Raw genomic sequence first — 22,752 nt, forward strand, 5'->3', positions numbered from 1 at the left:
AGAGTATAAGAACAAGATGTGTAGTGACATTAAAGTTAATTAATTCATTAAAAAGGCCCATGAACAAGCTGCTCTCACTTTAAAACACCCTTTATTAAAAGCTTCCAGTATGGTGATATTTGTGTCAGTAACAGCAGTGTGTTCGTATTCCTTCCCCCCAAAAAAGTGTGCATTTCAAATTGTTACAGTATATTGTCATTTATGAGCTTCTTTAGAAAAGAGCTCTCAAAGTCACAGACATGACAAAGAACACACCAGATGTACCAAGCCATAATTATTCTGGATTATTTCTCAGATACAAAGGGATAGTGTTTTAACCTTCTAAATTAAAACGAAACCAAAACATCCCAATGTCTGCTGGTTTCCCCCTGCTTTAAGAAAAATCACGTCCCTGATCTAAACCACCGCCATTTTAATTTTATTACTCTATACAGCCCTTTAAACAGTTATTTACAATGTTAAGTAGGTTAAGATGTGAGGGATTCAAAGAGAGGACGACTCCAAACACAGTGATTAAACAGAGGGTAATGTCGATACACATACAGTATAAGCGGTGGACAGTTTAACCGTTTCTCGTGGACAATAAATTATGCTACATCAGAGTTTTCTCAAATGGGATGGATATCATTAGAAAACAGCAGCCTTCCTCCTCTGGAATGAGTCCTAGTTGTGGTAAATTTGCACCTGGAGGCAACTTCATCTGCCGTAAAATGCAAATATGTGCTGCAGAAGCATGGACAGGGACCCTTATTGGACGTATAACAGGTAGACCCACATCCAGCTGTACATATCTAATACATGTACATATGTACAAATATCAATATAATGCTCCCTCTTTCAAAGAATGTGATTGATATATAAGAGGAAAGTAACTGGAAAAGGATATAGGAATGTGTAAGAATAGACATTGCACTGTGCTCCGTTTTTTTTGTGCATGGAATAAGCAGGTGAGGAAGAGACTGGACTACAACAGCACGGCCTGAACCTCAAGCCATCTAAAAAGAACCGTTCAACAATTTAGGAAACAGGCTTATCCGCTTTCTGGCATGGGAAGATGTGTCGTTAAGAGTTACGGCTAACGGGCGGTTAGCTTAGCACAAACGCAGTAAACAGCTAATACAGCTCTTACTGAAGATAATTACGTGAACACAGGTACGCCAAATTACTAATTAGCAAATCATACTTAAAGTCGTTTATTTAATCAAACAAAACTGCCGCATTTAAGTGAAGTTACGCCGTTTTTGAGAGTTATTTTAAAGTCCGGTACCGCTAACTTCCTGTAGTCGCCACTGGTTACCTGGCAACGGCCGTGAGATACCTGGCAACGGCCGTGAGATAACTGACAAATCGAGAAATTATTGTTTTAAATCATAGCGTTTTAAATTAATCAGTTTAAATGTGTTAATTAGTAAAATTTAGAGGCGGTTTCGGGTATTTTTTTAAAGCACTTGATAGATACATTTCTACAATTAAGGTCTTTTCGGTAAATTAAGCTAGGCTAAGCTAATTTACGATAGCCCGAGTGGAATTTATCAAATCTCGCGGGATTTGATTAAGCTTTTTCCTGTTTCCGGCTCCATTAAATTATATCTATATTTAAATTAAACCATTCATTAAATTATAGCGTATGCCAGAAAGCTGTTAATCATATTTCCTAAAATGCATAAAATGTTATTTAACACGAGGTGATCATTTCAGGTCACATCCAAATCTAAAGGCACATGAACACCATCTGCCATAAACACTTGATTATGAATCTACATTTTCCCCTTCATATTAAGAAACAAATGGTCAAACTTCGTCCCTCTATGTCCTCTCTGCTCTGGTTTTTAAAGACTATCATACACACTCAAAAGCCATCCGAGAACAAATGGTTCAAATGAAAGACAACAGCTCCCCTATTATAAATCTATAGACTTTGGCTAAAAGATTAAGTCCCGTAAAGTGCAATGTTTGCATGTAGAACATCCCTTGTACCCCCTTCTTTAATTTATAACATGTAACAATATAAATGATATTGATGGCTCGGGTTAGGTCAGTGTCATCTGTCTCATCTGTCAAGTTCGTTATTAAAGGGAGCTGGTTTCAGAGGTATCCACCCATGCACAGCAGCAGCAGGACGTGCACGGTGAGCAGATAGAGGCTGAACAACAGTGGGGTGCGCTGACGGGAGCAGAAGGCCACTCGGAGCATCCGCATCAAACCCGGGCCACCTCCTCTCCGAGTCTGTCAGAGCAGAAACGCGGGGTTATAGGAAACACTCGGCTCATAAGTCTTTATTATTACGGCTATTACGATGACGGATGAGGTTTTACAGAACATTAGCGGAGCCTTACTCGAGTGACAGCTCCTTCCGGCGGCTCGATAAAAACAGCAGTCTCTGAGTGATCCCCTTCTTCTGCAGAGTGCCATTTAGCCTGGCTTTGACTAATAATAAAAACAGATGTCAGCTGTCATATGTGGCTGGTGGAACAAATTTATCACAGCTTAAAAAAAAAAAAGACTAGATAAATTATTCAAACGCAGAAAATCTTCCGTATTAAATCCCTGTTTGGTGTCATGTACTTAAGGCCAATCTAATGTCTTATTCACATTTTTATAAGATGAAGATATGGTAGAGCAACAGAACGAAATATGGAACATTGTATATATGGTGGCATCAGCTAGTTTATACCGTTTGAGTCGATCCTGTGTTGCCATCAGCTGCTCCTCAGCTACCAGCCTCTGCTGCGTCTCTTCATCTAGTCTGTTGTTAAGAAGTTAAAAGCCTAGTTAGTGTGTCTTATCACTCATCACACTTTCACATTTATGGTAAAGGTTTGATCCATTCAGTACCTCCGCTGTAGATCTTTGACCTCGGCTATGTAGGCGTGGCTGTCTACCAGGCTGCTACGCTCCTGCGGGGCTCCAGGAGCGCTGTCCACTTCCTCTGTGCCCTGCGGGAAGATAATGACAGCCTTCAAATGGGGTTTATATTTACTATGCTTATGAGGAAAAGGCATAAAGAACAACCGGCATGTTAATAATCAACTAGTTTTCTCTGTAGTTTTATAACATGTCTTAGGAGAATATTCACACTCCCAGCCATACAACCATAAATCTGGCTTTATTTTCCGTGTCAGTCTTGCAGTTCAAGGAAATGTTTTGTCCCCTACCTCTCTCTGATAGTGTTCCTGCTGGAGTTTGGGCTTATGATGAACACGGGCTTCTTCCAGCATGGCGGTGAGCTGCCGCATTTGTTGGTCCCTCTCGGAGAGCGTGGTGAGAGTCTGCTGCTTCAGCTGCTCCGCCTGAGCCATCCAGTCCATACGCTCCAGCCTAAAGAGAAAACAACACAAAGTCACACACGACAGATAAAAGCGGCGACTTGTACCATTTTGCTTTAAAACCAGCTGGAATGAAAAACATTAGTTCTGGTGTCACCTGAGCGTCTCTATTTCCTGCTTGCCCATTTCCACCGCGTTCTCGAGCTGTGTTACGACGGCCAGCATGTCTTTGTTGTTGTTCTTCTCCTCTAACAGCTCCTGGCTGACTTTAATCAGCTCTCCTGCTCCCAGACGAGCCAGCTCTGACTTCTGCTTCTTCAGCTCAGACGTCTGCGTTTTAAGTTGTTCCAGCTGCACACAAACAATCAAAGGCAATTGTGTTGAAATGCTGTAAATTAATGTCAATTGAGACGTACCAGGTGTCATTTAAAAGGTCACTCACCAGTCTCTCCCTGTCATTCTGCAGGGCTTGTAGTGCATTCTTCAGTCCCCACACTTCTCCGGTGGAGCCTGCAGGGCTGCTCTGTGCTGTGTGGCCGCCTGCTTTGCTCGCCTCTTCCAGTTTCAGGCTCAGTTCCTGGACCTTGCTTACTGCCTCGTCCCTGCTCTCCTGGAGGGAAGCCATGGCTTTAGCAAATGACTGGTTCTCTGCTCTCAGCTGCTTTGCCGCCTCTTTCTCCTCCAGCAGGTTCTGTTCAACAGCCAGCAGGTCTCGGGCGAGCTCTGCCACCCTCTCCTGAGCGCTCTCCGACTCTGTCCGCATCACACCTCCCTCCCATTGTAGCTCGGCCAGCTCTTTGCCCTTGCGCTCTTGCTCTCGCCGCTCCCTTGATAGCGTCTCCTCCAAAGCCTCCACTTGCTCTCTCGCTGCCTGCAGCTGCTCCCTCAGCTTCTCAACCTCCGCACCTGGAGCATCTCTCACCTGTGATGTTGGCCTGCTCTCAGCAGCCTGAATGAGAGTCTCACTCTCCACTCTCTGCACCACAGCTCCCACATCTGCCTCTCTGACTCTGTTGAGGCTCTTTAACTCACTTTCCAGCTCCCCACACTTGTTTTCTAAAGATGCAATGCGCTCTCTCTGGGCTGCCAGGAGCTGTTTGTGCTGTGAGTCCTTCATGCTCAGGACTTGGTTAAGTTCATCGCGATAGCCATGAAGTTGAGCAGACAGCTTGGCCTTTTCAGCATACAGGTCGTCTCTCTGGACCAGCAGAGAGCGCAGCTCTTCCTTAAGGCTATTATTCTCCCCTGCTGCCTCCTGGATCAAACCATCCTTCTCCATCATTACCTGGAACACAAAACAGATATTTTAATGGATGCTAAACCAAACTCTACACATGCAAAATTCTTTGTTTTTTATGGATTACCTGCAGGTGTTTTTCCTCCAGCTGCTTGTACATGTTCAGGACTCTGTCTCTGTCATCCTGCAGGGATCCCATGGCCTTCATGAAAGAATCCAGTCTGGCTTTTCTGTTGTTGCTCTCTTCCTCTGCTTTTCGCATTTTCTCTTCCAGATCGCGCACTTCACCTCTTCTCTGCTCCAGCTCCTTCTCAGCCTCCTGTGCTCTGCTGTCGGCTTCCTTTCTGGCTTCCTCTGCAGCCTGGAAAATAAATGACACGTGGATGTTGAGAAATTAGTTAACCGTCTCTAAGACGTGCCACATGATTTCTCAGTGAATTAAACTTTTTATACCTGAGCTACAGCTTGCTCCTTCTCTCCAAGCATTTCTACTTCCCTCTTTTCCTTCTCATTTAACTCCGACTGCAAGCTCTCTGTCAAGGCCTTGGAGGATCGCAGGTCTGTCTCCAGTTGCTCCAGATTCAGACACAGCCGTCTCTCCTCTGCTTCCCTCTCCCTCAGCTCAGTCCTGGCCTGGTCGACTTCACCCTGCAGCCGACCTACAGCCTCCTCCAGAGCCCGAGTTCTCTGAGAGAGACTCTCCACCTCATTTTTCAGAGCTTGGACTTCATTTTGAGCGGACTGCAACTCAGCCGTCGTTTCCTGAAGCTTCATCTTCTCCTCCTCTAGTGCAGCTTGACTCTCTGTGGCTTTCTTTTCTTCTTCTTCCAATCTCAGCTTCCAGTCTTTGTCGGCTTTCTCTAATCTGAAAGAAAATGTTTTGAGTTTTAAGAATCATCAACTCAGTGAAACAGAACAAACTAATTCAGATAGAAGAGTTTTTTACCTGTCAACTGAAAGAGCAAGTTCTTCTTTTAGTGCAGTTTCTTTCTGAAGCTGTTCTGCAAGTTCCTTGGCTCGCGTTTCAGCCTCTCGGACTTCAGCCTCCTTACCCTGCAGGGCGCCGTTAAAGCGAGTCTCCCACCCCCGGGCCTCGTCCAACACTCTGTCGCGGTCGTCTTGCAGGGAGGACATGCAGCGTGAGAAGGCGGCTAACCTGGCCAGAGACTCATCCAGGCGCGCTTGCATCTCCTGAGCCCGTCTCTCAGCTTCTTCTGCCACCTCTCTGGCCTCCAGAGTAGCCTCCTCTTCCTTGTCTCTTTCTTTGTATGCCTCATCCAGTCTCAGTTCAATCTCCTTCAGTTCAGCTCCCAGCCTGAATCTCACAGAGTCTAGAGTTTGCTCTGCCTCAGCTTTCAACATGGCCTCTCTCTGCTGTGTGCTCTGTTCGATGGCCGTTTTTGCAGCTAAGGCTTCCCTTGCTTGTTGCTGGGCTTCATCTAGCTGTGATTTACAACTAGCCAGCTCTGCTTCAGTCCTTTTCAGGTCCTCTAAATGTTTGGAAGTGTCCAGCTGGGATTGTTGTAGTTTGTTGAGGAGCTCATCTTTGCTTAGCTGCAGCGCCTTAGCTTCTCTACCCAGTTCACTGATCCTCTCCTGGTACTGGATGGAGTCCTTCTGCAGCTGACGGACTTCCATCTGCTTCTCCCTCAACAGTTCTTCCAGCTGACGCGCTCTGCTCTGGCTTCCTTCTTTCACCCTCTGGGCAGACCTCAGCTGCTGCTCCAGCTCCCTCTGTTTACCAGACTCGGCCTCAGCTTCGGCTCTTTCTCGCTGGGCTTGTCTCATGTCATCTTCAAGCCTGGCGGCCCGGTCCCGCTCACTCTGAGCCTCGGCTTCGAGTTCAGCTCTTTCCCTCTCCAGCCTCTCCACATCCCGCTGTAGCTCGTTGAGGTGCTCCCGGTTGTCTGCTGCCTCCTGCTGGTAGCCAGCGATGCTCCCGTTGAGCTGAGCCAACTGGTTCATCAGGCGCTCCTCCAGGTTATCTTTTTCAGTTTCAAGGCTTCTGAGGAGTTCTTTAAACTGTGTTTCTCTGTTTGAAGCCTCTTCAATTAGGCACCGCTCTCTTTCACTGCTCTCTTGAAGGCACTTCTCTAAAGAGGCTAAAGGGGTGTCCTTCTCTTTATTCTCTTGAATATTGCGTTCGAGAGAGGCTATTTCAGCTTTGAGTTCAGCCTCTTGTTCCTGCCACAATTCCCTCTCTGCGTTAAGAGCTGCTTCAATCTCCCTTATTTTATTTTCTAGTACTGCCTGAGCCTCGTCACTCGTTTCTTTTTCTTCAGTAGGCGCCACATGTGTTTCTGAAGCAGACACTGCAACTAGTGGACCTTCTTGAGTCTCTTCAGAGGTCAAGGGCTTGTCTTTGTCTTCACGTTTACTCTCAACAGGTTCTGTTGTTGTCATGATTGTGTCTGATTGCTGTGCGCTGACAACCTCTTCTACAACAGCTTCATTGCCTTTTTCTTTCACTTGTGCAAGTTGTCCTCTCAGCTCTTCCATCTGCCGACCTAAAGTGTCTCTTTCTGCCACTGAAGCATCCAGCTCGGCTTTCAAAGCTCCCAGCTCCTCTTGAAGCTGTTCAACTTTAGCTTGGAGAGCTTTGTCCTCTCGCTTACTTACAGGCTTGTCCTGCATCTCCCTGAGTCTTTCATTCTCTTCTTCTAACTCCAATATTTTTTGCTGCTTTGTTTTGGCAAACTTTCTCATCTTGTCTTTCACTGAATTCACCTCTTTCTGTGCTTCCTCTGCCTGTCGTTCAGCTTCCTGCCTCGCACCTTCGTTAGCCCTCACCTTGGCCGCCAGATCCTGTCTCTCCTGCCTGGCGGCTTCCAGGACTCGTCTCACTCGCTCGGCCTCGTCGCTGACATTTTCATAGGACTTGAGCAGAGTCTCGTACTCCTCCTTCATGCCCTGAACCTTTTCCTCCCACTCTCTGCATGTTCTGGCAGCCTCTTCTTTTGCCAACTCCACCTCTCTCTTGCAGGCATCTTTCTCACTGATTATTCCCTCCATTGCCAGCTTGAGGCTCTCGCACGAGGATCCCAAACTTTGGTTCTCCAGCAACGTCCGATCCACCTCGTCAATCAGCCTAACTCTTTCAGCTCTTAGCTTCTCCAGCTCATCTTCCGCTGAGTCGATTTTCTGCTGCAGCTCGGCTATGATCTTCTCAGATGAAGCCAGCTGCTCCTTCTGGCTTTTGTTTTCTTTCAGCGCATCTTTGCGAGAGATCAGAGCAGCTTGAAGTTTTCGCTGAATCTGCTGTATCTTTGCCTCGCTGTCTTCCTCTTGTTTCTGTGGAACCTCAGCTTCCAGCCTCTCGGATTTTTCTTTCTCAGCTTTTAGTTCCTCCTGTAGAGAAGTTATTAGCTGATCCTTCTGGGACACCGTGTCCTGCATTGAGTGTATGAGCGAGTTCTGTTCGCTCAGCTGCTGACTGAGCTCCAGTATCTCATGGTTCTTATTGTCGAGAAACTGCTTGAAGTCGTCCACTTCAGCCTGAAGAGTCGCAATGGATGAATCTGCAGCTGCTGCCTTGGCTCCAGCCTCCATCTCTGCTTTTAGAGATTCAGCGTAAGACTGAGCTTGGAGATATTTTTCTCTCAGATCATTAACTTCCTCAGAGAGTGCATCAATCTGTCTATCCTTTTCTCTCAGTGCTTGCAGCTCTTTGCCCAAGTCCAGTAATTCAGCCTCCTTCAGGGACAGACTGGTCTGGGATTCCTGCAGCTTCATCTCTAGCTCTGCGTTTGCCGTCTTCACAGCCTGGATCTCCTCTCTGAGAGCTTTCAGAGATTCCTCCACTTGTTCAGAGTGGACTTCAGACGGCTCTGCAGGACGCTGACTCGGATCACTGGACAGTGGTTGCGATGAATCAGTCTCAGATGAAGCAAAGTCCACCCAGTCCTCCTGGACCCAATCATTTGCTGCAGGCTTCTCCAGCTTTTCAACCATGTGCTTGGCCTCTTCATGATCTTCTCGTTCAGCGCTCACTTTTTCTTCTAGTGCTCTCAGTTTAGTAAGAAGGACTTCTTGTTCGCCGGACTGCACCTCAAAGCGCTCCATCAGCTCGCTGTATTCTTCCTTCTGCTGCTTCAGCTGCTCGCGGTGGTGTCGATCTTTCTCCTTCGCTTTGCGGATAGTTTCTTTGCGAGATTCTTGAGCCTCGTGAACCTTCTTTTGAAGCGTCTCACACTCGGCTTCAAGTGAGGACACCTGAGACTGTAACGCAGTTGTTTCAGCAGAAACATCTGTGTTGTCAGCTTCTTTACTTAGCTTCACATTCAGAGCCATTGTCTCAGCGAGAACTTGATCCTGTTGGCTAATTTTCTGCTCCAGAGTCTCCACTGTCTCTTCTTTGCATCTTAAAGCTTGCTCGAGCTCCATGAGTTTAGCCTCCAATTCTTGAATCTCGTGTCCCTTCTCTACCTGCGGGGTACTTTCAGAAATTCCTTCCACTGCTGCTTCATCTTTCTCTTTCCATTTCTGTGCCTCTGCCTCAAACTCACTAACCTTCTTCATGAGCTCTTTGCGCTGCACAAGTGCTGCCTGCAGCTTCTTCTTTGTGGTTGTAAGCTGTTTTTCAAGCTGTTCTTTTTCCTTTCGTAAAGTGGCGAGTTCATCGTCCGCATGAGCGGCTGAATCTTCGGCTGAATCTTCGGCTGAAGTCGATTTCTCATCTCTGACTTTCTCAAGTTCCGCCATCTGCTCCTTTAGTTTACTCGCTTCACTGTCTATCCTAAACTTCTCTTCTTCGGCTTGAAGGAGTTTGGCAGACATGCTGTCATTAAGCTCCATCATCTCTTGCTCTTTCTCGCTGAGACGAAGCTGTAACTCACTGATCTCCGAGTCCTTTATTAACAAAGACTCACTATTGAGATCTGACGTCTGGGAGTATTGAAGCATGCTGTTTTCCATATCTTGAAGCCTCCTTTCCAGCTCAGAGGAGAGGAGCTCTCTCTCCTCCAGCTGAGCACCCAGCATCCTTGCCTGACCCTCCTGCTCAGAGAGAGCTTTTTGGGCCATTTCCAGATCTGTCTGCAAAGCCTGGAGCTTCTGTTCTTTGGCTTTATTATCAGAGTTTAAGATGTCTATTTGTTCCTCTAGAAGCTGCATTTCCACACTATGCTTCTCCACCACAGAAGTGTTTTGCTCGGAGCGGCTGTCCAAGTCCTCTCTGGCCGACCGAAGCTCCTCAGCGAAATTACCGGCTTGGGCCTCAGCCTCTTCTTTAGCAGCACTGAGGGACTGGGTCTCCTCTTCCAGGCTCTTAATTTTCTCCTGTGACTCCGCCGCCGCCTCTTTGAGCCTCTGCAGCTCAGCCAAAAGCTCACTATACCTCTTCTGGAGCTCCTCAGCTAAAGCCTGAGCGAAGACATGGCCGGAGGGGACGTTAACATCCACGGGCGAAGAACTCTGCTGAGTTACATGAACTTGAACCGTCTCTCTGATGATGACGGAGGAGGACTCAACTTGGACCGTGGAGGTTTCCTGCTCCATGCCCGTAGCCACCCATGACTGGTTAAAGTCCTGCAGGACGGAGGGCCACTCCTGACCTGCATCCTGATTCACAGCTTCCAGGAGGGTCCAGCTGCTGTGAGCCACCTCTGAGTCACTGCTGGCAACCATCTCATCCGAGGAGGTCCCTTTGGATTCCTCCGGGGACTCAGACTGGTGTCCAATTAGCTCAGGGCTGCTCTCATTACCAGCAGAGATGGACAGGGAAGAGGTGTCCTCAGCGACTATAGTGGTCTCCTCTTCTTGTGTATCATCCATAAAGTCAGGAAGGACTGCAGAGCTATCAAGAGGAGCCGAACTGGTATCCTGATCATTTGATGCAACCTCACTGGAGATGTGCTTCGTAGCCGCTATGAGGGACTCTCGCAAGGCAGCCAGCTCGTTGTCTTTGTCTAAAAGCTGCTGCTCCAGAGCCAGAATGTGTGCTGCAAAGATCACAGCAGGACAAATATGTTATTTTACACACGTAGTAACACCTCACTATCAAGTGGAAGTATTCAGTTTAAGAAATAAATAATCAGTAGAGGGTGTGTGCCGCTACTACAATAAAACACTGGTCAAAGTTCATATAGCTTGTCATTCAAAACTTAATAGCTAACGTGGCAAAATCAATCAGTCAACCATTTTTATTACACAAGTCGTGCCCAAGACTCCTGTATATTTACCAACTGCACATAAGGAAAGCCAACAATGCAAGTAGGATAAGCGTAACTTTAATTTATAGTCAGGTGAATTATGACTTTTTCACTGATTAAAAGCTAAAAGGCCAAAAATGGAAACAACTTCACAGAAAATCTGCGTAAAATTACAATTAAGTTAATGATTAAAGCTGGTTTCACTTTCTTTTTGTTTTGTTAATTATTGTTATAATAACTTAAAAGATCATCTTGTACCTTTTTCAGTTTCAGCTGAATTCTCTGACTGTTCAGTCACATCTTTGCTTTCAGACATCTGTAAGAAAACAAATAAGATTTAATACATAAATGTTCTTGTGTAGGAATGAAAATAATATTAAACTTTGTATATTCAGCATATTTCAAAGGTTAAAAATTAACAGATATATCAAGATAAAACTATTCAGGGTTTAAAACGGGAATTATATAAAATAAAACATCCAACAGTAAGAGATTCGGAAAACTTTATTTGTCCCCACGGGGCCAATTTAAGAGGATGAAATTAGAAGAACTGCAATAAAAAGTCACGAGTGCTCTTCCAATTTAAATCTCTATCAGTTGTATAAGGCTGCAGAGGGAGGTGAAGGTCAGCTCAGTCGGTCATAACAGTGGATCAGTGCAGAAGGGATTAGTCACACTTCCTCACACTCAGTTGCAGCATTGTCTGTCTGGTGTACCCTGACCCATCCTCTGACCCAGTCTGGACAGATGATCACCTGTCCAGACTGGGGCTGTGACCCTGGACCGGGTACAGAGGATAACGCCGGTCTAACTGCTCTCAAATTAAAATAAAGAGAGACTTTGTAATTTGTTTTAACAGATAAGAGGAAGTTCAAATGTTTGTCTGAATTTGTAGACGACTAAGAAGTACTTCTTACACTGAGCTTCCAGTCCTTCAACACCTTGGTGTAACAGAAACTTATTCAGGACTGTGTTTTGAAGTTTATATCCTGAGTGAAACAAGCTGCTATTTTCAAAACTTTATTTCAGTGTGAGAACTCTATTTTATGGAAATATTTACGACTGTAGCTAAGTCTTCCTGTGCAAAAGCGAAAGACACCTGACCTTGGGTTTTTTTTTTGCCAGGGCCTGTTATATAATTTGCATACTGCGATGTGATCAGAGTGCAGCCAGAGAGGAGATGAAATGCAAAGGCCTGTGGTTTGGATGGCATTTAATTCTGTTTTTATTTTTAGCAGGGAAAAAAAACAAAACATGAGCAGCTCTGAGTCTGAGTCAGGTTTGAATCTATTCCCAAACTGTGAAGACAATCGAACACAAACACATTACACGTTATTAAATAGTGCCTTGGTACTGACCGTTACCATTTGCTCCTCCAGCTGCAGTATCCTGGCAGTGGCCTCCTCTTGTTCTGTAGTTTTTTTGTCCAGTTGTTCTGAAAATCAAATTACAACATTAAAAACCTTGATCCAAATATTATAGTTTGACATTAACACCCTCTGAATCATAGATAAAAGCTCATACCCTGAAGGGTTTCCGTGGCGTGGGTGAGCTGGGCGCAGCGCTCCTCACTTTCACTGCATTGGTCTTTCAGCCTTGTTAGTTGTGTCTCAACAGACTGCACAGTGTCAAGGAGCAGGGACAGGTCAGCAGGGATTTCCTCTGGGACATCTTCTACAGCCAAAGAACGAAGGTGTCCCCAAATCTGAGTCAAGACTTCTGCTTTCTTCTTCATTTCTTCATGCTCCTCCCTAAGGGTCGCCAGCTCTTTCTCTACTTCACCGGCCTCTGACCTCTCTCTCTCCAAGGCGTCCTGCCTGGCACGGACAGCTGCAGACTCTGCCTCTCGCACCGCTGCAAGTTCGCTCTCAAGTCGAGCAATTTCCGCCCCGTCTCTCTCCGAAGCCTCGCTGCTCGCTTGCGCAGCCTCCTTCATCAAGGCCAGCTCTTTCTCCAATCTGGCAACTTCCATCTTCTCCTTCTCCAGAGCCTCCTGACGAACATGCTCTGCCTCTCTCAGGGAGGCCAGCTCGCTCTCCTGGCTTTCCGTTCTCTCTCTTTCCAGGGCCTCCAGGCTGGCTCGGAGGGCCGTGAGCTCTGCGTCGGCCCTGCTGCTCTGCTCGGCCCACTGCTGCCTGTCCTCCTCCCTCAGCTTGATGGCCTCGGCCAGCTCCTGCTCCATCTGCCTGAACTGAGCCGTCAAGATCTGAGCAGAGAGAGAAACATAATACGTGTGGGCGTGTTTTTTTTTTTTTGTTTTTTTTGTACAGCTCAGCCAAACTACGCAAAGTAATGGCGTGCCATCCAGATCGAGGGTGTGGCTTGTTTTAACAGTCTTCTTTTCATTAAGAGCTATCTGTAAATATCTGAATGTAAGTAGAGCAATCAAAAATAAAAATCATATAGGTGGCATGTAGTCCAACAGGATACGTACCTGTTTCTGCTGATCAGCACTGCTCACTTCCTGCTGTAGCATTTCCAGGACTTGGGAGCGAGAGTTCACAGCCTCTTCGAGCTCTTCACACCGCTGCTGAGCTGCATGCAGCGCCTGGAAAAGACAGGAAGAGTAATGAATGCCTGAATCCTCTTTCATTTTAAAGTGTTTAGCTGCGATTCCTGGACTTTTGTTGGGACCGTGGCTACCATATTTTTCCAGGTAAATGTAATTATTTTGCTAAATTTAAGGTCTTATTGGGCATATTTGTGATTTTTGGATGTAGATTTGAAATTAAAACAAGCAACTGTGCCAAAGGAGGCACAAGGAGGTCGTCTTAATAGCAAATAGTAAGCAATACTTGTCTGTGCCACTTCAAACAAGAGCTTTTAAACCAAGAATTTGGTTGTGGGACAAAATAAAGTGATTACAGAATGTAATCAGTAAATAATAATGAAATCACATCCTAAGATGTTAATAGCTGTGTTTCTAAGCGTCAAACGCGGTTGTCTGGGTTTCCACTGCCGTCTAAAGAGCCGTGAAAATGAATCCTCTGACAAAAAAAGACAGCTGTTTTCAAACTACAAGACTACGCAACAGCCTCCGCCACTCCTGTCTGGTAGATGGCTGTAATGGGGACATTTATACGACAGTGATGTTTGAACAACAGGAAGTGTGGGAGAAATTCAAGCTGTGCTGCTGCTGCTGCTGCTGCTCATACTTTACTGATTTGCACACAGAGTCACTTAGTCAGATCAGGAAAAGAGATGACAAGACGTAGCACAGTTTAAATCAAAATGCCTGAAATGCTAGACTCAAAGTAAGGTGATTACAGGGGATGCGTGTATTCAATCAATTAGAAATGAATTACCAAAGTTTCCTTACTTTTGAAATGCAATACGATGAGAGGATTATTTACCCAGATTGTAATTTAGACCCTGGTGCCTGTGGCTACCTCTTCAACACATTCTGGATCTTTTACCTGCTGAAGCTCGGCATCATTCTGAGACTGCGCTGTGACCTTCAGCAGCTCCTCTTCGTGTTTCTGAATCTGCTCCTGGAAACGCACATCCTTCTCGCAGATGACAGCCTGAAGCTTTTGCAGCTGAGACAAAAACAAATCGCTCAGAAAGAGAGTCCTCTAGGAATTTAAAAGGTCCTACCCGTCAACAGAGGAGGACTTTGTGTAATTAAAGACAAGAAAAATGTCACCTGTTCGGCATGGGTAGACTCCTTCTCCTGGAGGAGCTGCTCGGTGGCCTGGAGACGCTCTTTCAGCTCCTTGCTGCAGGCTTCCTCCTCACTCAGCTTCTTCTTCAGCTCTATGAGCTCCTCCTCAGCTGCAGCACCGGCTCCTGTAAAAGAGCTGTCTGGACTCTGCTGCGGACAAAGAAGATGTTCAAGTGAGATAAAATGAAATTGCTCAAGCTTGATTAGCTTAATCTGCAAAGTAATTTTAGCCAAACCCTATCCCTAACTATGACAGACTAAACTGCATACTCACTGTTGCGCCACCTCCTTTCAGTTCTGTGATCTGTTTATTGAGGGAAGCCATCTTTGCTTTGGCCTGTAGTTTGAGTTTGGTGAAGCGGGCCTCTGCTTCTTCTTTCTCATTCTGTCAAGCAAAACAAAGTCTCAAAATATGCAGCTAACAGACTTTTTAAAAAAAAAAAGCACACAGGGTTATTTACCTTGAGCTGTGCATCTTTGCTGGTCAGCTCGGTGTCCTTTTGGACGAGCTGGGTGTCCTTGTCTCGAATGAGCTCCTTCAGCTGGACCACCAGCTGCTCCAGGTGGGCCAGCCTCTCCATGGCCTCCTCAGGTGCCTCAGACTCACCCGGAGCTTGGCCTTCACCAGGCGGAAGCTGAGGCACTAGCATGCCCTGTGAAAAGAAACCAACACGGGTCAGTTTACTTGTCATGGGTGGTCCTGCACAGCTTGTAATACTCCTTTATGTGAGAAATACTAGTAGAGTCATTACACTGACTCATAAAATCAAGTAAAAGTGAAGATACTAATTTTAATGCTTCGACTTGTTTTTAAAGCATAAGTTTATGATATCTTGCCTTAAATATTTGATCATCTTACATATAAAGCAGATACCGGTACTAACTAATCTTATTTTCTTTCATCATCATCGCCTCAAGATAAAATCTACACCTTTAAAATTAAAATACACTCCATTACGCTCACCTGTTGGTCTCCATCTGGGCCCTCCTCTCCAGAGAGCTCCTGGAGGACATTGGCCAGACGGCTCAGCATCGAGATGGCACTATGAGAGGAAAGAAAATAAATAAATCATTCATTTGAGGCTTCAGTGTTGACATAAAATATGTTTGACACCTAAATCATATATTTGCTCCTCCTGTGCAAACCCTTTCCTGTTTGCAATCGATACAAAAGTCGAACTTAATATATATTTCAAAGCCTTTCTGCAGGTTTCTTCTTATCGCCAGTAAGAAATCCCACACGCAAACACATTTTTTAATTTTCTTTACAGAAGCATAAATGCCGTCGCAGTCACTGAGAACAGTGCACACCCGGACCTGGAGTGACTGATGTGAAGGTGTGAATGTATGCAAAGGCCAAAGCATATTTATTTTGTGTCCTCATGCGGGCAGGGGAAAGAAGGGTTCATCGCTGGCCTTCAAAATGAAGAAACTTGAAAAACAATCCTACTAGAAACAGACAAAGGTTGACAAAGGTCTACTTTCGGACTCAACTTTGCTTGTTTCTTTTGTTTTACGTGATAATAAACAGAATAGCTTTAGGTTTTTGAATGGAGTGGCAGTCTTGAGTCTTATTCGTAGTCTTATTTGAAAAATATGTCCAATTAATAGTACAAGCCCCCAACATTATTAGGTTTGTTTGTATATAATACAAATAAATAAAGAGAGAAAAGCAGGACATATTTACGTTCTGTGTTTTTTTTCCTTTTTGATTTGATTTACCAGTGGCAACCCCAGGTTCTGGGAGACCCCAGGCAAAGACTTAAGTGTGCAATCACCTAGACTTCTAGGCATTGGACAAATAATAAGTCCTCAAGGAAGGCTGCGGAATATAGTTGATGCACTGTAGGGCATTCATATTTTTTTATGGGGATTTATGGTTGTCATTGTAAAACGGTGGCTGGCCTTTCTCTCTTTATTGGTTTGTAAGTCCTGCCTGTGATCGGCTTATCAGTTATTTGGCAAATCATGATTATTTCCTTTGTTTTTACTTGGTTAGTTTTATTTTATGTAGATATTTTGTTCATTATACAACAAATAAAACTTAAATACTAACTAGAAATATAATTTTTTGGTGATATTTATAAGAATATTAAGGTTTAATAACTTGGCTTTGTGTGATTACAGTGTGAACAAACAACGTGGCTGAAAACTGCCAAAAAAAATCCCGGAAGAAGAAGAAGAGGAGAAGCGTTGCCCGAGTCGGACCGAACACACCCGAGTCGTTCCGAATCACTCGGACACTCCACTGCGGCTGCGTCACTCTTTTTGTGAACAGCAAAGATTATAGCTAGCTAACGCGAAAATGGACGGCGAACCTTCCCGAGCCACTGGACCCCCAAAACGCAGTGGCCTCATCTTAAGATGAAGACACGGTGGCGAGAACAGGATACTCCGTGAAAACACCCACGGTTTTACTGTGACTCTAGTCCCCACGATTCAGTAAGTTAGCCTGAGCTAGCTAACGATGCTAGCAGGTAAATAAGGAGAGCGTCTTTAAAAAAAAAAAAAAAAAAAAAAACCCTGCTTCGCTGAGTTTCTTTTTCTTTCTTTTTCTCTGTGCATGACAGCTCAGCCCGGTCACCTGTGTGTTTTTTAAAAGAAAGGACCCTTGACTCACCTGTGCGAGTGCTTCCCAGGTAAATGTCTCTGGTTTTTATTTGATATATTTCCTCGGATGGATTGCAGAGCATAGCCACATCACCAAACATTCCCGGAAACGAAACTTCCTGCGCTCTGATTGGACGGCAGGGTTCCGCGTGTGTTAAGGCACCGTCTGCAAGTTTACTCATCTTTTAGGGAGTATCTGCAAAAATATATACGTCTTAAAAAACGAAGAAATGGCACAAATCGAGGCAAAAACATACAAAATTTAAGCTTTCTACATCTGGGACCATAAAAGAAGACAGTTTAAATGATGGCAGTGCATGACAAAAGAGTCAACCTGATCATCAACCAAGGCCGGCAGCTGGGGAGGAGTCTGCTGCTGCTGGCTCACTACGCCACGGTGTTCATCGCCTTCGTGGGGCGCGCCGTGGAGTGGATGGTGGACGCAGTGAAGTGGACCAGCCTGTTCGCACGCTACACAGTGTCGGCGTTCGACTCCATCTACAGACATCTGCACTGGGGGAAGAGGAAAAGCGTTGCAGGCGGGGCTCGGGAGATATGCCCGAGCTCTGACACTAAGCCACAATAACTATAACTGTGTCATAACAAAAAAAATGTGCAAGATGCCAAAATTGCAACAAGATAAAGCTGAAGGGAAAAAAAAAATGTGATGCATATTGAAAGAAGAAAATGAGGCCTTAATTAAGTCAGAATAGCTTTTTACCTTTTTAAGCTCTTATAAGGTAGCTATTTGTAGTCCTGTTACTGTTATATTTGTATGAGTGTTGGAAACTGTATATCAGGCTAAAGGAATAAAAACACGTTGCTGCCAGTCATCCGTCACACCTGCTGATATGACTGTTAAAGGACATGTGCCACAGGGTAATGCAAAGTACACTAACATATCGTTGCCTTCTCTGTGTAACATTATTGCACTACAACATTATTATTATTCAACGACGTTAACCTGACACGAACAGCTAAATGTTTTATGTTGTTTTTTGTTTTGTTGTTTCTCTCAAGCCAGTCCGGTTACCTGTGGAGACGATGCTCCTTGTGGTTTCCTTGTGTTTGCCTGAAACTAATATTTCCATTTTTACGGCCAGAAACAAACACTCTCTCGCTGAATGTATTCCAGAGGCTACTAATATCTGTAATTCGCTTTAAAACAACATTTTACTGTAATTTATGTTTATTTTTGTACGAATACGTATATTTTTAATCATTAGCATACTTATTATATAGTTTTACTACTGACATGTAAGCTATATATCCATTATTTGTCTTTTTTTAATGTGTTGTAAGAACATGCCGTTACAATTATTAACACTCATAGCTGCTGAATAGAAAATACTAATGTTTTTCAAGTATAAAATTGTTGTAACACACATTTAATTTCATACTAATAAGCTTAGACATGGATGTTGATTTGTTTTGATATTGATTTCACTAAATGGAAGTGTAATGACTTGTTGGCTTTGGTCTGTGGCCGGTGACCTTGAGTGTCGTGAAAGGCGCCTATAAATAAAATGTATTATTATTATTAAAATAATAATAATAAAAAAAAATATCTTTACCAGATTGTTTTTAGTAAACCTGCTTCTTGGTAGAATTAAACACAAGCAATGCTGTAGCCAGTTTTCTCATCTTAAATCTTTGGTTTGTAAAATATTAAAACTACTGAAGTCTAATCGGAGTTTTTCAAATGAGGCTCAATCCCAAATAAATAAACTGGTAACTATTGCAGAGGCAGCGTAAAAATACACAAATATTCATGTCTGAGAAGCTCATATTGATTTATTTTATTATAAATCTAGGAACCTGAGCTCTAGACTGGCGACCTGTCCAGGGTGTACACCGCCTCTTGCCCAATGACAGCTGGGATAGGCTCCAGCCCCCTTTACGGGGCAAGCGGTTACAGAAGATGAATAAATGAATGAATGAACCTGAGCTCAGCTGCTTCACTGGGACTGTGTGGTTTTATCAAACTGGAGTTAGAAGGGACTGAGAGACCCACAAACCGTCATCAGATTTTATGATCTGAACTACGTCCATGTAAAACCAGTGACGCTGGCTTGTTTTTACTTTGTGGGCCAGATGGGCCCGGTCTACGTTCTGAATGGGTCCCTGCCACCTATTAATGGGTGAGCTATATTAGGCAACAAGTTTTGTCCTCAAGCCTGATGTTAGAAGCAGGAAAAACATCTTCATTCATCTTCTGTAACCACTTGTTCCTGTGAAGGGTCGCGGGGTCTGCTGGAGCCTATCCCAGCTGTCATTAGGCGAGAGGTGGGGGTACAACCCTGGACAGGTCTCCAGTCTATCGCAGGGCTAACACTGAGAGACAGACAACCATTCACACTCACACCTACGGCCAATTTAGAATCACCAATTAACCTAACAAGCATGTCTTTGGACGGTGGGAGGAAGCCGGAGTAGCTGGAGAGAACCCACGCAGACAAAGGGTCCACACAGAAAGGCCCAGTCGGCCGGTGGATTCGAACCCAGAACCTTCTCGCTGTGAGGCATCAGTGCTAACCGCAGGAAAAACAAGTGGATGGATTTCAGCAACTCCTACAAGGGACAATTTTTGTTGTATAAGGCGACTGGGTCAAAGCATTTCAAGAACTGCAGCTCTTGTGGGGTGTGCTTGGTATGCAGTAGTCCAAGAAAGAAAAAGCGGTGAACTGGCGAGATGGTCATGGCGGACCAAGACTCAAAGATGGACGTGGGGAATGAAGGCTAGCCCGTGTGGTCGGATCCAACTGACGAGCTGCTGCAGCTAAAATTACTGGATAATGTTTGTCCTGATAGAAAAGTGTCAGTACACACAGAACATGACAGTTTTTTTTTTTTTGTATCTACCGTGTAGCTGGAGACAAGTCTTGGTGAAATGCTGACACCTATCGAAAGCACCAACAACGGGCACGTGAGCGCCAGAACTGGACCGTGGGAAAAAGGATGACGGAGGGCGGTGACCTGGTCTGATGAACCACATTTTCTTCTTTTACGTGATTGGCTGGGTGTGTGCGTCTCGCAATGAACACCCTCTTGCGGTCGCCATTGGGACTGTGCTTGGTCTAAAACAATGTTCAGGTGGGGGCACATATCGAAGTAAGATCCACGTAAATTGGTGGTTTTAATGTTATGGTTGATTAGCAGAGTCAGAGTTTTGTTGTTTGCTTAGTTTTCACCAAGAGCAATAAAGCTGCACGACTCACACTGGAGTCCACGTGTTGAAGAGGACGTATCCCCTCAGCTAAGGTACATGACAGTGCTGGGTGTCCTGCGTCTGCATGTGACGGATGAAGCTGCATTATGTTTGTCAGCACATCTCAGGGTAAACACAGAACAGTCAACCTGTCCTTTTACCAGGGTGATTAAGATGATCACCTGCAGGGTTTGCCTGGATTACAGCCAGTGGTCACGCCCGAAGAGGACGCCTGAGCGGGGGCAAGCTACAAAAGGCCCCCACCGGCCGCTGCCACCCTCACCCTAAGAGTCCCAGTGTTGTGTGACTGTGAAGAGGGGCCAACGTCCGCTTCACAGTAGACCAATTGGGCCGTGAGGTTTTCGCGCGCACCAGTCTGCAAAGAAACTCCGTCGACCTTATCCATTAATTCAGGTGTCAAAGAAATGGGCAACTCAACGGGATGCACCGTGGACGACCTGCAGGCGGTGGAGATGCACCTGTGGTACAAGAAGTTCATGACCGAGTGCCCGTCCGGTCAGCTCACCCTGCACGAGTTCAAGCAGTTCTTCGGGCTGAGAGGTTTGGACCCGGAGGCCAACGCTTACATTGAGCAGATGTTCCGCACGTTTGACATGAACAAGGTGAGATCTTTTAGTTATTTTTTTTTAAACTAAAACATTGTACCTTCTGTATTAAGAGGCTAAAACTGCAACTAAGTCTGGACTGAACAATGAAACATAAATAATAAATGTTATGTGCTGTACATGCGTATTTTCTACTGAAACTAGCACACTTTCATCTTCAAATATATTTAATAAATCATTCTTTATTGCACTTTACTTTTTACTTTATATCTTTTTCTTTACAAAGCAATCCTTTTAATTTATTTTCTTTATTAAATTAATAAAGAAAATGGATCAAAAGGCCTAATTTATTCATAATTAAGGTTTTAACCAATGAGTTATTCTTTTAATTAATTACTGAATCTATAAGGTATTGGAAAATGCAAATGATTACATTTAAATTGCATGTTTTAGTAGGGAAAAGCATCAATTCTCATCAAATTGCAAGGTTAATTTATCTTATTTATCAAACTATGAATCTATATAAATTATTTATTCTACCAAACAAAGTCCAAGGTGTCAATCAGTCCCAAAACCCAAAGACATTTATTTATGTGATTGGGTGCAGATTTAATCCCATCTGAGGCCTCTTTTCCTTAAAAACAACACATTTTGTACATTTATTTTCTGTTAATTAGCTAATCAATTACCTGAGAGGCTAAAAATATCAAATTAAGACGGTCTACTGCCGGATTTTAAGTTTCATGTTCACTCAGTCACAGCAACACTCCCAGCGACGTCCCATTTTGACCCTCACATCGCATCTTAATTGACCTAATCTCCGGGCGAGCGCCAGGGTCGGGGCAGGATGTCCGTCTGAGAAGCTGCTATATTTAGCCCCGCTTCCCCTCGAGCTCCTCAAAAGGCCGCGCTAATCTTCACGCTTGATTTAAACTGTGAGATTATCCGCGAGACAATGCTTTGATGCTGAGATAGTTGAGACAGTCCCTGAAGATAATCCCCCTCCCCTTCCCTCCCAGACTGGATGTATTTCAGCTGTGAGATGAAACAGCGGTTGACTCACAGTTTTTAATGGCTCCAGATAACAGACGGTCACGATTTGTGGTTATTTAATGCTGTCTGACACTGTTTTGACAAGACGCGCGGCCCTCGTGTTTCTGCAGGACGGCTACATAGACTTCATGGAGTATGTGGCCGCTCTGAGTCTGGTGATGCGGGGAAAGATGGAGCACAAGCTGCGCTGGTACTTCAAGCTTTACGACGTGGACGGAAACGGCTGCATCGACCGCCACGAGCTCCTCAACATCATCAAGGTGAAAAGTCTTGTCGTGCACTCCGGAGCAGACGAGAGAGCGAGTCAACTTTGCATGCGCTGACTTTATTCTTCTCCCGCTGCAGGCCATCCGGGCGATCAATGGGAGCGAGAATCAGGAAACGAGCGCCGAGGATTTCACTAACAGCGTGTTCGACAGGATTGATATAAATGGAGATGGTGAGCGTTTGCTGCAGCTGCGTGGAGACAGAGGTTTAGGCTGGGATCGATTGTGGGCGGACAGCGTTTAGACTTTCATCTCCAGTCTGAAGAAAAACTGAAGAAGAGAAACTAGATTGTAGCTGCTAAGCACAATAAAGGGATCCAACTTTTGCCCACACAAGCCTTAGAAGAGGAACTTCACTTAGTTTGCATGTTAAAGAGGGTGACTAGTCATTCAGAAAAGGATAAAAGACCTTTCTGATTGAGCTGTATATGTAATGAATACCCTACAGAGTCATCTAAAAGTGTAGAAGGGTGGTTGAATAGGTCTAAAGAAGGGAAAAACTTGTTTGTGTTGTGAATCTGAAATGTTAAATGAGCTAACTTGACCTCTGACCTCATGCATTCTTCCTCCCAACAGGTGAGCTCTCCCTGGATGAGTTCGTGGCCGGCGCTCGCAGTGACGAAGACTTCATGGGGGTGATGATGAAAAGTCTGGACCTCACCCACATCGTGGCCATGATCCACAACAGGCGGCACAGCGTTTAGGATGCGACCGCCTCTCGTCTTCTTTTCTC

The 22,752-nt window shown here is 44.8% G+C and overlaps 2 protein-coding genes across 4 annotated transcripts; one reads left to right on the forward strand and one right to left on the reverse strand.

The window, feature by feature from the left end:
• Positions 1-53: 53 nt before the first annotated feature.
• Positions 54-18,437, reverse strand: golgb1 (golgin B1). Of its 3 annotated transcripts, XM_084573316.1 has the most exons (21): positions 17,261-18,437; positions 16,937-17,122; positions 15,281-15,359; positions 14,778-14,969; positions 14,591-14,701; positions 14,299-14,466; positions 14,069-14,191; positions 13,087-13,200; positions 12,177-12,858; positions 12,011-12,087; positions 10,911-10,968; positions 5,450-10,442; positions 4,957-5,368; positions 4,631-4,864; positions 3,709-4,551; positions 3,424-3,617; positions 3,156-3,318; positions 2,836-2,936; positions 2,675-2,746; positions 2,337-2,427; positions 54-2,226 (listed from the first exon to the last, which is right to left on the reverse strand). In XM_084573316.1, the coding sequence occupies exons 3-21, from the start codon at positions 15,347-15,349 to the stop codon at positions 2,086-2,088; spliced, it is 8,838 nt and encodes a 2,945-aa protein (XP_084429442.1). In that variant the 5' UTR covers positions 15,350-15,359; positions 16,937-17,122; positions 17,261-18,437; the 3' UTR covers positions 54-2,085. The 3 variants fall into 3 exon arrangements, with proteins under 3 accessions (XP_084429442.1, XP_084429443.1, XP_084429441.1); XM_084573317.1 differs by having other exon boundaries at positions 14,299-14,463; positions 16,937-18,437; XM_084573315.1 differs by having other exon boundaries at positions 16,937-18,437.
• Positions 18,438-20,559: 2,122 nt separating this feature from the next.
• guca1aa (guanylate cyclase activator 1Aa) lies at positions 20,560-22,723 on the forward strand (the record flags this gene model as incomplete). The annotated part of the gene is made up of 4 exons (XM_084573095.1): positions 20,560-20,757; positions 21,864-22,013; positions 22,099-22,192; positions 22,596-22,723. 4 exons carry the CDS (start codon positions 20,560-20,562, stop codon positions 22,721-22,723), a joined length of 570 nt encoding a protein of 189 aa, XP_084429221.1.
• Positions 22,724-22,752: the final 29 nt, after the last annotated feature.

This window comes from Chelon labrosus (assembly GCF_963514085.1).
Source record: "Chelon labrosus genome assembly, chromosome: 23".
Classification (NCBI taxonomy): Eukaryota; Metazoa; Chordata; class Actinopteri; order Mugiliformes; family Mugilidae; genus Chelon; species Chelon labrosus.

What these genes read in the sequence shown, in the direction of transcription:
- golgb1 (XM_084573316.1), bottom strand. Translation starts at nt 15,349, where the DNA reads ATGCTGAGCCGTCTGGCCAATGTCCTCCAGGAGCTCTCTGGAGAGGAG. An exon ending in GTGCTGATCAGCAGAAACAG is followed by an intron (nt 12,859 to 13,086) that starts GTACGTATCCTG and finishes CTCTCTGCTCAG; the next exon opens with ATCTTGACGGCTCAGTTCAG. An exon ending in TGGAGGAAAAACACCTGCAG is followed by an intron (nt 4,552 to 4,630) that starts GTAATCCATAAA and finishes TTTGTGTTCCAG; the next exon opens with GTAATGATGGAGAAGGATGG.